At 47.8% G+C, this 13038-nt stretch overlaps 1 protein-coding gene across 2 annotated transcripts; it reads left to right on the top strand.

Moving 5' to 3' along the window:
- Positions 1-7441: 7441 nt before the first annotated feature.
- Positions 7442-12756, top strand: LOC136493616 (large ribosomal subunit protein uL30x-like). 2 transcript variants are annotated; one of them, XM_066489716.1, is made up of 7 exons: positions 7442-7594; positions 7701-7880; positions 11420-11517; positions 11605-11662; positions 11758-11837; positions 12157-12259; positions 12352-12756. In XM_066489716.1, exons 2-7 carry the CDS (start codon positions 7701-7703, stop codon positions 12565-12567), a joined length of 735 nt encoding a protein of 244 aa, XP_066345813.1. In that variant the 5' UTR covers positions 7442-7594; the 3' UTR covers positions 12568-12756. The 2 variants fall into 2 exon arrangements, with proteins under 2 accessions (XP_066345813.1, XP_066345812.1); XM_066489715.1 differs by having other exon boundaries at positions 7444-7599.
- Positions 12757-13038: the final 282 nt, after the last annotated feature.

Here is a 13038-nt window from a genome sequence, read left to right as displayed (position 1 = left end):
GAGGTCGTGGGCCTCTGCTATTTTGAAGCTGTCGTCCTCGCAGGTATAAGCTGCGTATACGTTGCCCCTGAGGGTTAAAACTCCTTTCTCAGTAGGCATCTTGAGCACCAGATACCTATAATGAGGTGTGGCCATGAACTTGGTGAGCGAGGGTCGTCCAAGAATAGCATGGTAGGTGCCGTCGAAGTCAGCGACCATGAAGTTAACGTAGTCGGTGCGGAAGTGGTCCGGAGTCCCAAATTGCACAGGTAGCGTGATCTGCCCGAGAGGTGTGGAGCTCTGTCCGGGGAGAACGCCCCAGAACTATGCCTCATACGGCTTCAGGTCCGCCTGGGCTATTTTCAGAGCAGGCAGGCTGTTCTTGAACAGTATATCAATGGAGCTGCCGCCGTCGATCAGTACCCTGTCGAACTAAACCTTGTTGATACAAGGATCGAGGACCAGGGAAAAACGCCCTGGCTCAGGTATGGCGGCCCATTGGTCCTTCCTGCTGAAGTAGATTTCATGGTGAGACCACGGAGGAAGCCGCAGATCGATGAGAAGGTTGTCGGTGTTTGCCATGTTCAAGCAAGCGCGGGCGAGCAGCTTGCGTTCTCGTTTGGTCTCAATGGACACCTTGCCGCCGATGATGGTGTGCACGCGATCAGTCGGCTTGACGTATTTATGACGAGGGTCCGCATCGTCGTCGTCGTTGTCCTCGTTGCGCTGTTCCCCCGCGTCGTTAGGCTTGTCGGACGTACCTGGAGCCTGTTGACGCGTGTAGATAGTCTTAAGGACGCGGCAATTCTCCATGGTGTGGTTCGACTTAGGATGGAGCTAGCAGGGCCCCTTCAATGCTTTGGCGTAGTCGTCCTCGTAGTTACGACGTCCGCCGCCCTTTTTCACGGTATTGACCTCGCCGTCGTCTTCCCGAGCACGCTTGCTCCTGTAATCGTCACGGCGGTTGCGTCGCTGATTATGTTGGTCACGATGGTCGCGGGAGTCATTGTGCTGGTTGCGGCGGTCAAAATTGTCGTTCCGACCACGATTGCCGCGGTAATCGTCGTGGTGTGGGGGTGGTCGGAGCGTGGAACCCTTGCTGCTTCTTCAACGATTATCTTTTTAGCATCGTCAGCGTCCGCGTATTCTTAGCGGTGGCCAAGAGCGCTGTGACTGATTCAGGCCTCTTCCGGAGGAGCTTTGTCTCTTAGGGCGTCGTGGAAGCGGAGTCCGGTGACGAAAGCCTCGATTGCTTCGTTGTTGGAGATTGATGGGACCTTGATGCGCATCTCCGAGAAACGCCGAACATACTCACGCAGTGGTTCATCCTTCCGATCTCGGATCCGTTGCAGATCGTACTTGTTGCCGGGTTGTTCACAAGTAGCGATGAAATTGTCGATGAAGGCCTACCTGAGCTCCTGCCAAGAGTCAAAATAGTTCGCCGGCAAGCTAACCAGCCATTGGTGACCTGCATGACCAACAGCGACTGGGAAGTAGTTAGACATGATGTGCTCGTCAGCCATGGCTGAGCGGCACGCAGTTTCGTAGAGCATGACCCATAATTCGAGGTTTTCCTTGCCGTCATACTTCTGAAGTTTCTCGAGCTTGAAATTCTTGGGCCATATGACTTGGCGAAGGTGTGGAGTGAACTGCTTCAGACCCGGCGGACCGTGGGCGGTGTCATACTCCATACGGCGATAGCTTTCATGGGATGCACGATCGTTGGCTCTCTGGTTGATACGAGCACGCAGATCACGTCCACCGAGGTAATGGCGGAGATCGTTATTGCCATCGCGGCGACCTCGATTGCCATCTGGATTAGCCCTGCGACCGTGGTTATCACGGCGATCGTCGCGGTTATCACGGTGGTTGTCACCTCGAACGTCGTGGCGGTTATCCTCCCGACGGCGGTTTTCGTCCCGACCACCATTATGACCACCGTTTCCGCCTTGACGATTGTCCGACGGGTCATTGTTGTGCGAGCCACATCGGTTGAACGGCTGTGAGCGACTTGAGTATTGGCGGCTGTGGCTTGATTCAACTGAAACGGATGGAGCCCGGGCTTGATTCATCTCTACGGTCTGAGCCATAGCAGCCGTCAGATAAGCTTGTATGTCATCACGGACTGCTTGGGTCTCAAGAGTGTTGGGCAGCCGCTGCATTGTCGCCATGGCGACGGCTACATTGGCGCTTGGGGTCTTGAAGACTTGTCTGTCCCCCACCCTGTCGAAAGCATTGTTGAGGTCACGTGGTTGGACCCTTATGCGTCGTGCCTCCTGGTCTGCTTCAGCTTCGATTTGCCGGCGATTAAACCGGTCGATATTGCGTGCTTCGCGTGCAGTCTTTTCTTTCTGTTTCGCCGACCGCTGGCGGCTCGTCATTGCTGACAACATGGATCAAATCCCCTCGTCTCGGCAGGAAAGACGGAAATTAGGGGAAACCTGGGGCGTGGTCTGGTAGATCCAGATCGTATTTGACGCCTTCATCTTCGTGACGCTGAAGCTCGGTGTGGACAGATGCGTTGGATGCGATGCCGGATGAGGAGCTGGAGTCGCCCTCTCGGACCGTGTGGACGGATCCTTCTTGATAATCTTCAATCCGGACCATGTTGACGATGTTGCATGGCTTCGGCTGAGACCGGTGTACAGGACACAGATCCGAGCGGCGTCGTAGGTGGTACGCGTAGCTGGAGGCAGCGTTTTGCAGGTCGTAGGGCTGGACCTGGTGGTTCTCCGTCGGGACTTCGTACTTGCAGAGTCGGAGACTCGTCGCGAAGGCTGGCTGGCGACGAGCGAAACGCCCCTCAGGAGTAGATACGACCACGAGATCTGTTCCAAATCGCGCAGGACGACTGGTCCGAGCTGGTCGGATAGATCTGTTGTGGGGAGCTGTTACCTGCTCATTAGGTTGGCTTTGAATCGTGCTTACCAGAGCTAGGGTTTCAACGAGTTTGATGCCGACCCCACCGATGAAGTCGAGCAGGTCGGTGTTGTCGATCTGCTTTCCTCTGTAGCGGGGAAGCGGATGACGGGTTGTCGGCGTGGCTGTAGGCGTGGTCGGAGCCAGATGTACCGTGGTCGGAGCCAGATCCATCGTGGTCGGAGCCGTATTAGTCGTGGTCGGAGCCGTGTTCACCGTGGTCGGAGCCGCAGCCGATGCAGGTGAAGTAGCCGTCGGCGCAGGTTGGATCCACACCCCCTCCGTGGTCATGGCGATGGAGTCGTCGGAGCCGGTGGTCCAGGTGATCTGGCCGACAGTGAACTTGAGGCCGTTGGGCATAGCCATGGAGCCGGAGATGATGACCATCTTGTTTGCTTGGAGAGCAGTACGCACACCCCCTACCTGGCGCGCCACTGTCGACGAAATATGATCGGCAGTCCACCTAGGGGTATGCCCAAGGTAGTAGATTATCGGCAGACAGATGCGCAAGCCCCAAACAAGACGGTGACGCAAGACAGACACGAGGTTTTATCCAGGTTCGGCCGCCAAGAAGGCGTAATACCTACGTCCTGCGTCCGATTTGTATTGTTGTATGTCAATGAGAGATGTTTTTTAGAGGGGTCCCCTGCCCGCCTTATATAGTCTGGGGGGAAGGGTTACAGATCTGGAAACTAATCCCAGTCAATTACAATTGCCATATGTGGCCGGATAAGGATTCCTATTCTAACCGACCAGGATCCTGCTTGGTCGCCAAATCCGTCTTGATTCCTTGTGCGGGACTCCGATCAGGTTAACTGGGCCGCACGTCGTCTTTCGGGTGGACCGAACCCATCAATCCGGGCCAGCCCAAGCTTAGCCGTAAGGGTATAGGGGTTAATACCCCCACAGTATGACAAACACATTCTTTTAAAAAGTCAAGACAACAATTTAAATCTTTGTCTTTAAGTCCTCTAGCTTGAGTGACGACAAAAAAGGTGAAGATGCTCTCGTCATAGCCATAGAACGTTATCGTGTTCAGGCTGGTGATGTGTGCATTGTAGCTGCAGAGTGCTTCCAGCACCTTGGTGAAGATACCAACCTTATTGCATAAGATCTTGGGGAACCAGCTCAATCTGACACTGTGAAGATGTATGGAGTCTGTGAGGATCAACGAACACTCAAAATTCTGCTGCAAAGTAGAGATGGCCCAGTAGTTAATAGTCTCAGGTTTTCTGCTATCATTAATTCTAAGAAACTTCAGAGCTTAACCTCTCAGGACATGATTGGTTGATAGCTTAAGTCTAAGAATATTCTACTACATTAAATAAGAGTCAATTTGAGGAAATTAAAATTGTATTACTTCAAGCAGTTGCTGGTGGTACTCAGATACTGAAAGAGTGAAACCCACTACAATAGTATTCAGATACTGAAAGACTAACCATATTTTTCAAAACATTATCTGAATTTTTTGTTCCGGTGATGCATAATAAGTAATCCTAAAGTGTAAAGTCCAATGTTACCCTAACATTTATCCTTGAACTACTATTTTCCCATCATTAGTTGAACTACCAATATCCTTAATTGAAGATAATGGAAATGCCTCTTCTTCTGTAGTATACAAAGACCAAAGCACAATTTCAGCTTATATTAAGGATAAATAGATCCTACTTGTGTGATATAAGCTGCCTTCGACTTCTTCAAGCTTCCAAAATATGGTGATCATTTCATTCAACAACAATGTACTCACTGATCCTGGCACAGAACCAATTTCCTTAATCGAATCCCAAAGAAGTATGTGTCTGTATTGTCAATCTCATCACAATCAGCCACCTTACCCGCGAAGATCTCAAGATTCGAGATGCTCATGCCTGTGAGATTTTTCTTCACGGCATAGTTGAACAGGGAAATCAGCTTCTTACAGGAGCACTGCTCGGCAGCAAGGAGGACTGCGGGATCGTTGAAGTCGATGACCATGTCAGCGAGGGTGGAGGCGATCTTATCGAGTGGCCTCCACGACGGCGTGGACACGGGTGACCTCATCGTTGTCGGCTACGGCATCAGCGCTAACGGGTAGGCGAAGATGTCGACCTCAGCCTCCTTGCACATCAAGCTCAGGTTGTCCCCCGACTTCAGTGGGGAAGAACTTCAGGGAAGGGATCCGCAGCGACGGAGGCGATGGGATCCGTAGAGGAGAGGGCACGGAGGGGGATCTCGGGTTAGAGTTCGAGTGGGATTTGGTGGTGGAGGAGGCAAAGTGACCAACCAAGGTCAAGGAGCGTCGGCAAGCCCACCGAGACCGCCGTCGAGCTCCTCCTTTGATCGTCCCAGGTTAGGCAAGACATTGCTGCCGAAGAAACTTTTTTTTCCCCTTTTTTCAGTTTGCATGATGGGTTGCGCAGTGATTCACCCTGCGGTCTACAAGGATTTGTCTTGGTGTGCACCTTACGGAGTCATTAAAAAAAATTATAATTTTCTGTGAGCTATTACCTTACGTTTTATATCGGGGGAATTCTCTATGAGCCATTAAAAAAAAAAGATCATAATCCTCTGTGAGCCATTGAAAAAATTTAGTGGTCTTTAGCACTACTGTTCCAACTTTTTTTTTCCTATGTCACTGCCGTCAGATTGGGCTCTAACGGTGTCAAACTACAGGTGTGAAAAGTCAAAAATACCCTTAAGTCTAAATATATCATTAATTTTTAATATGCTAAAAAAATTAATGATATATTTAGACTTGAGGGTATTTTCGACTTTTTACACCTGCAGTTTGACACCGTTAGAGCCCAATCTGACGGCCGTGGCATGGAGGGAAAAAAAATTGAGTAGTGGCGCTGAAGACCACTAAATTTTTTCAGTGGATCACAAGGGATTGCGATCTTTTTTAATGGCTCACGAGGAATTCTCTTTTTTATATTTGGCCCAGTTTCAAATTGTAGGAGGCTATACATAACATTTAGATAATTCTATTCTAAGATAAGACTGGAAAAAAAGAGAGTAGATCATTACTTTGGAAAAGAATATAAAACTGGTTTTTTATTTTTCTATGTTAGAAGCTAAAACAATTTTTCTATGAAATTTCCAATGCTAAATAAGATTTATTATAGATTTTTGGGATATTTTTTATAAAATATTTATATTTTTTATGAAGTCTAATTGATCTCCCTCAATTATCGTAGAAAGTCCAATTCAACTCGTTCATTGCTGATGTGGTGTCACATAGGACAGTTATTTAGCGTCATGTTAGTCAAAATTGCTTTCAATACAACATAGACCTTGTTTGGATTGAAGGAAGAACGTACTTACGAAACTCATTCTAGAGGAATCATTTCCTTTCTCATTGTTTGGAACAAGGAAAGCAGCAAAATACTTTTTAGAGGAACGGACGAACGGCAATGGTATCTGTACTTTTGCAAGAATCAGAAAATAAGCTCTGAGCTCAGAGAAACTTTCCTACGGCCATTCACGGTGTCTCTCCTCTGCTAACCATGTTTTTAGCTGGTAGAATTAACGAGCTGCGTGTGTGCAGTCAATGGTTGGCGATAGGTTGCACACAGGGTGCGAGGCCTATATGTAAGAGCCACAAATTAATTAAATGCCAAGTAATTATAAAACACAATTAAGTTGATCCACTATTATTAGAGATTCTAATATTAGTTTATCATTCTCCTGTTTTTCTATTCGTGTGTCATGGATTCTTGCATTCCAACCACCACTTTTTATCATCTTCCTACGTTTAATATTCCTCTGTTTTGCAGTCTCATTCCTCTTCCTTTCCTCTGTTTTCGCACATTCCTCGGTTTTACAATCCTCTATTCAAAACAGGCCTCAAATGGTGGGATGAGAATTGGAATCGTTTGATTTTGCTGTGTGCAGGACGACAGAACCTTTGAAGGCCAGCAATCCCATACGTATACCTGCGGGCAGGGGCGGACACAGTACGTGGACATGTCTGTACATAATAATTTTGAGAAAAAAAATTACAGGTACTATGCATATACATGTAGTTATACATGTCTGTATATATATATTTTTTGAGGAAAATCAAACTCTATATTTGATCAAGGAGTAATAAGAGTTAAAAGGCCATGTTTCTTGCCTCCTCCCGTCCAGCATCTAGCTGGCACCTGGGCCGGCCTGCTAGCCCAGGAAGAAAATTCACGGAGGGAACCAGGAGAGATGGATGCCCTCCCGCCCTCCGGCCTCCGCCCGTTCGTGATGTCGGCTCCATCGTACCTTTCCAAAAAAACATCCCGTTCCCCACCTGCGCCGCGCCGCCGCCTAGGGTTAAATTGGCCGGCATTGGGGCACAGCCGACACCAGTAGGCGGCACGGCAGCCGCACAGGGCCAGAGCCAAGAGAGCCCGCCATGGCACCACCGGGCGTCGGCCGGCTGCCGGTCGTCGTCGCGCGTGGATGCGCCTGTAGCAGAGGCTACGACTGGCTTGGGGGCAGATACCGCAGCACTCACACGCAGATGCGGCGGCAACAATTCAAACAAGAAGTTGAGACAAGCACACGGCCCACTAGTACACAAGCTCACCTGTCCTACCATCACACGCCGCGGGCCCCCAACCATTCCAGACCGTCGGATCACCTCCACAAACCCTAGCAACCAAACCCATCCTACATAACCAGCCCTTCCCACTCCCGCCGCCGCCTGCGGCCTGCGCCCCCCTCTCCTACGCAGCTCGTTCAGGTAAGGTAAAGCGACCGCGCCGTACGCCATTGCCGCCCTCGCTGTTCGCTGAGCGTTTCGATCTATGGCTGACGAGCTGCGGTTTGGTTGGGCCGTGACCGTGCAGATGTTGTCCGAGGCGGCGAAGGTGGCGGTGCCGGAGTCGGTGCTCCGCAAGCAGAAGCGCGAGGAGCAATGGGCCGCCGAGAAGAAGGAGAAGGCCCTGGCCGAGAAGAAGAAGTCCATCGAGAGCCGCAAGGTCATCTTCACCCGCGCAAAGCAGTACGCCGAGGAGTACGATGCCCAGGTTAGATTGCCGCTCCCGCTCGATCTAATCTGTATGTAGACTATTCGTGCCGGATGGGTTGTAGGGCTTTGCGTGCTGCATGTTACTTTAATCCTAATGGCTTGTTTAATCTGGGTTCGATTGGGTTGGCCCATGACCTTATGTTGATTCGGAGCGAGTTATGCGAATGTGATTACCGAATATAATCGTTTGCTCTCAATGTTTGTAGTAAGAAATGTGTTAGCAGCAATAGTAGGACCGGTTAGCTGCTCTGCTTACTGTACAACTATATTACTTAGTGCATTCCGAACGCATGCGATTAGTGCTTTTGTTCGAGATAATCAAGCCCAAACAATTTAGAATCTATTCTATGGTCCGGTATTTAGAATCTATTATATGGTCCAGTACAATCGTCTCAACTGTAAGCAATCTAGAATATTGTTGTGCATTGTGCCACTGTAAGTAATATAAAAGCCATGCGATAATTTTATCAGTAGATGGTTCTGGTTTAGTATAGCACTAGAAATGGTGGCGCGGTGTTGACACGCCTACACTGGATCAGGCCAGTGGTGTGCCAGTGTAGAATTTAGTGTTTGCTTGTCGAAGGATTGGAATGAGAGTGGTACTTTTCATAATGTTAATAGTGGTTAATATTTTCCACAGTATTGTCTCGGTAGATTTTGCTAGTAACACTCAAAGTTTAAGAAGGCGCTAGGCACTTTCTAGGCGCTGACCCCTAGCCTAGCGCCTAGGCTAGCCTAGGCCAGCCTAGGCGTTTTTCTAGACGTTTTGCGAATTTAGCACACCACTGGCCTAGGCGCCAGAAATGCTGAGTAAATTAGTTAAATAGAAGCATAGAGTAGCTGAATACAGTATATAAAAGAGAGGGCAGTTGACATACCTTATTGGCTTACTGGCTTAGGCTCAATAATCAATAGACAACTTGTTCCTAGTTCCTACAGCAAGGATTGACAGCTTGTAAATACTCAATAGACAGCAAGCAGTTCATCAAAAAATAGAAAATAGCAAGTTGACACTTATCTGAATGATTTCAGCCATCTCCCATCCATGAACAGACCATATCAGCAGCTAGTGATTACAAATTTTGAAGCACAAACAAGTGGGCAGGCATTCAGTATGCAATAGCCTATACATACATTCAGATTTCAGTGAGTTCAGTGAACATTCAGGCAATACATACATGTAGAAAATCAGCTATAACAATCAGTCACACATCCTACATTCAGGCATTCAGAGAAGGCATTCAGAGTAACATTTAGGCATTCATGCATTCAGAGTAGGCATACATTCAGATTCAGAGCACAGATCAGGCTCTATAACATCCAGGCATTCAGAGTAGTCATTCAGAGCATTCAGAGTTCAGATTCAGTATTCAGGCAATCACAGATACATACAGATTCAGTATTCAGATTCAGTATTCGGCTTCAGAGCAGGGGAGGGGAGCAGCGAGCAGGAGAGGGGACTGACCTTGGGGCTGCCGCTTAGGGAGGACCGGAGGACACTGTCGGGGAGGGATGCGCCTGCGGGAGGGTGCGCCGACGGGAAGACGAGACCGGTGGGGAGGAGCTTCGAGGAGGGGAGCAGTGCGACCGGCGGGGAGGCGCTTCCAGGCGGCCAGACGGGGAGGAGCGCAGCCTGCGGATCCACCTGCCCGGCGCCGGCGGGGAGGAGCGCGGCCGGCAGATCCACCTGCCCGATGCCGGGGGTGAGGAGCGCGGCCGGCAGATCCACCTGCCCGGCGCCGGCGGGGAGGAGCGCGGCCGGCGGGAGCAGCTTCCCGGCGGTGTCGCAGGCGGAGGCGGGTGAGCGGTAGCGGCCGTCTGAGAGCGGGAGAAGGACGAAGCAGGCAGGCGCTCCTCCCCCCCCCCCCCCCCCCCCTCTCCCTCTTGTCCTTCCCGCGCGAGGCTTCTTTTCCCGCTCCCGAAGCCAGCTGCGCGCGCGCGCTCGCCCGCGGCGTCCGCCTGCGCGCCGCCTAGGGGTCCGCCTACCCCCATAGGCCTGGCGAAGCCCGTCGCCTCCCGATTAGTCGCGCCTAAGGCGTCGCCTTTTTGAACTTTGGTAACACTCTAATAAAGCAAAAAGTGCGATGAAATAGTGTTATTGATTTTAGTGAAGCATTATGGTCATTTTATTTTTTTAAAAAATGGCGGTGGTAGCTGAGTCATGCTTGGCTTTGCTTACCTTGATAATACTTGCCTAGCTTTAAATACTAAAATATGGCGAAAATCGTTGTCATGGGTTTGGGGTACAACCTCTTTTGCAGCTTCTATTATCATATCGGCAGTTGAGATTGATAGGCGCCCAATAAAATTTACTGCTCTGTAGTGAAATGGGGTGTCTCAATGCATTTTAAGTTTATGACGGCTATGGAATGGACAGAAGAGAATTGTTATATGGATGTGGTTAATTACATTTGAGGAGGGCAGTTGTGATAGCAAACAGATCAATATATATTGGAATCTACATTCTTGGTAATAGGACTGCATATAGTACTGTGTGCAAACAACTCTTTAAGTTGGGGAAAGTGAAAAGTATAGGGACTACTAATTACTAGTACTTGTTACTACTGATTTTTTTGTAAAGTAGCTAATGAGCTAATTTGCTTTATAATTCCAACTGAACACCTCGAAATATTAGTGCAGCCCTTGATTGATTCATGCTACATGTACATACATACAACAGGGATAGCTCTGAACATAGCAAATGAAAATTAAATCAAGTTAGTACTAAAATACCCCTTAATAGTCTCTAGTGGCACCGACGTCCTTGTGATATTCCATTCTTACTCTTCTCTTTTTCTGAAATATAGCAGTATTACACAGTATGCTTTCTTCTTCAAAGGGAATGCAACAGCTACAGAGAGGCAAAGGCTTGTAGTAAGCACTCAGCATGTTAAATCACTGTAGACAACAATTATTATTATAGAAAATTTAATTGTTGCCTCTATCCTGGTTCAGACTTTCCTCTGTCCTGGTTCAGATGCCATTTAGTAGGCTTATTTAGGCATTCCATTTTTCAGCTATGCGGTAATGTGCAGCAACTATAGTAGCCATCTCAAACCAACTGTCTCTGAATGCATTTGTAAGTGAAGGCACCTCTGTACATACGTGCATTTAGTCCATATTATTGAACGAAAACGCATATGTACATGAGCAACAATAATAAGCATTGTGCATCCCATATTTGCCAATAGAAATTGGCTTCAAAAGCTAATGGATTGAACTTTGAAACAATGGGATTCGCCTTGCCGGTGCGCCATGCCCGCAGCACTGGACAACGAGCTGAGAGAGAGAGTTCGAGAGATTTTGGGTTTGAAATGGAACAGGCTGAGAGCAGCAACTATATCAGTCGCGAGTTGGCTCGATCCAACGGTTAGCGGGTGAACGGGCGACGTGCATGATCCGCTGGCCCGTTTCACGGTGCAGGATTCATATAGTAAAAGATTTAGGATCATTGCCATTATTAAGATGCTTTCTTGATGAAATAGAGAACTGAGATGAGTAATTTGTTTGCTTATTATGTGGATACTTGGCGAGCAGGAGAAGGAACTGGTGCAGCTTAAGCGTGAGGCTCGTTTGAAGGGTGGTTTCTATGTCAGTTCTGAGGCGAAGCTGCTGTTTGTGGTCCGCATCCGTGGGTGAGACACAAACTCTTATGGCCGTATTATATGGAGGAATCTGTATGCTCTTGTTTGTTTTTAATTCTGTTGATGTTGAAACTACAGTATCAATGCCATGCACCCTAAGACCAGGAAGATCTTGCAGCTTTTGCGTTTGAGGCAGGTGGGTTCACCAAAATTTGTTGTTACAATTGCATTTCTGCTATTTGAATTTTGTTTGTTGGTTCGTTCGTGAAACTGAACATTTATTTTTTTCAGATCTTCAACGGTGTGTTCCTGAAGGTCAACAAGGCTACTATTAACATGCTTCGCCGGGTTGAGCCATATGTTGCATATGGGTATATTTTCTTTACTGATTTAATTCTTGTCTTGCTGGTTATTTTGATATATCTTTCAGTGAATTTTTACGGACTTTAGATTGCAATCAAGGCTGTGAAATTCTACATTCTGTTCTTTTATCAGAGTTGCTTTTGATAAAGAGAAGATGCACAGTGATGCATCTATATTCAATTAGTTTCCATTAAACAATACTACAATAGATAAAATTTGGAAAAAAAACTTGAAGCAGACTGACTGGAGTAGTTCCTTCATCTTAGCTTGGTGACCCCTCAGCTTCTGTTGAGTGTTGACCTTACTAAAGTGGTAAATCTTGTTTAGGTACCCGAACTTGAAGAGTGCCAGGGAGTTGATCTACAAGAGGGGCTATGGAAAGCTGAACAAGCAGAGGATCCCTCTCTCCAACAACCAAGTCATCGAGGAGGTTTGTAATCATGGAACTCTGCACCTGGCTCCTGTGATCTGTTTGTGTTTGACAATTTACATGACGATGTCCACCTTTTGGTGTTCTGTCAGGGCTTGGGCAAGCACAACATCATCTGCATCGAGGATCTTGTTCACGAGATCATGACTGTCGGCCCACACTTCAAGGAGGCGAACAACTTCCTGTGGCCATTCAAGCTGAAGGCGCCTTTGGGTGGCCTGAAGAAGAAGAGGAACCACTATGTGGAGGGTGGTGATGCCGGTAACCGTGAGAACTACATCAATGAGCTAATCAAAAGAATGAATTAGGTTCACGATCAAGCTCATTGATAGTACCCTGTGTTCTAAGAAGACTTTCTGTGCGATCCTTATTTTACATTAGGAGCTAGGAAGTTGGATCATGGATGAATGCATGCAGTTTTGACGTTTGGAACTTAATGTGTATTGAAGAAATCTGGAGGTTTAGGATTATATTTAGTAATGCATTTCTTATCCTGAGATGTGAGTATCGGGCCTTTTTATCTGTCGAAGACGCCTTTTGGAAGTACGATCTGTTCTGTGTTTTAAAAATATCTATACCAGTCTAGGGAATTGTTATTAAATCCATGATGAATCTTGATGTATTGTGAACTGCCTTGTATCACTCGTTTGCTTATCATCCAATTGCTTTCAAACGAGGAACAGTCGCAATGCGAGTTGGAGAGTGCAAACCGAATCGTCGAGCACACTTCCGACTACGTTTAAACAGAGAATAGAGGAGGATTATACAGATAAAAGGGC

This window comes from Miscanthus floridulus, chromosome 11 (assembly GCF_019320115.1).
Source record: "Miscanthus floridulus cultivar M001 chromosome 11, ASM1932011v1, whole genome shotgun sequence".
Lineage (NCBI taxonomy): Eukaryota > Viridiplantae > Streptophyta > Magnoliopsida > Poales > Poaceae > Miscanthus > Miscanthus floridulus.
This window is presented reverse-complemented; position numbering and strand designations above follow the sequence as displayed.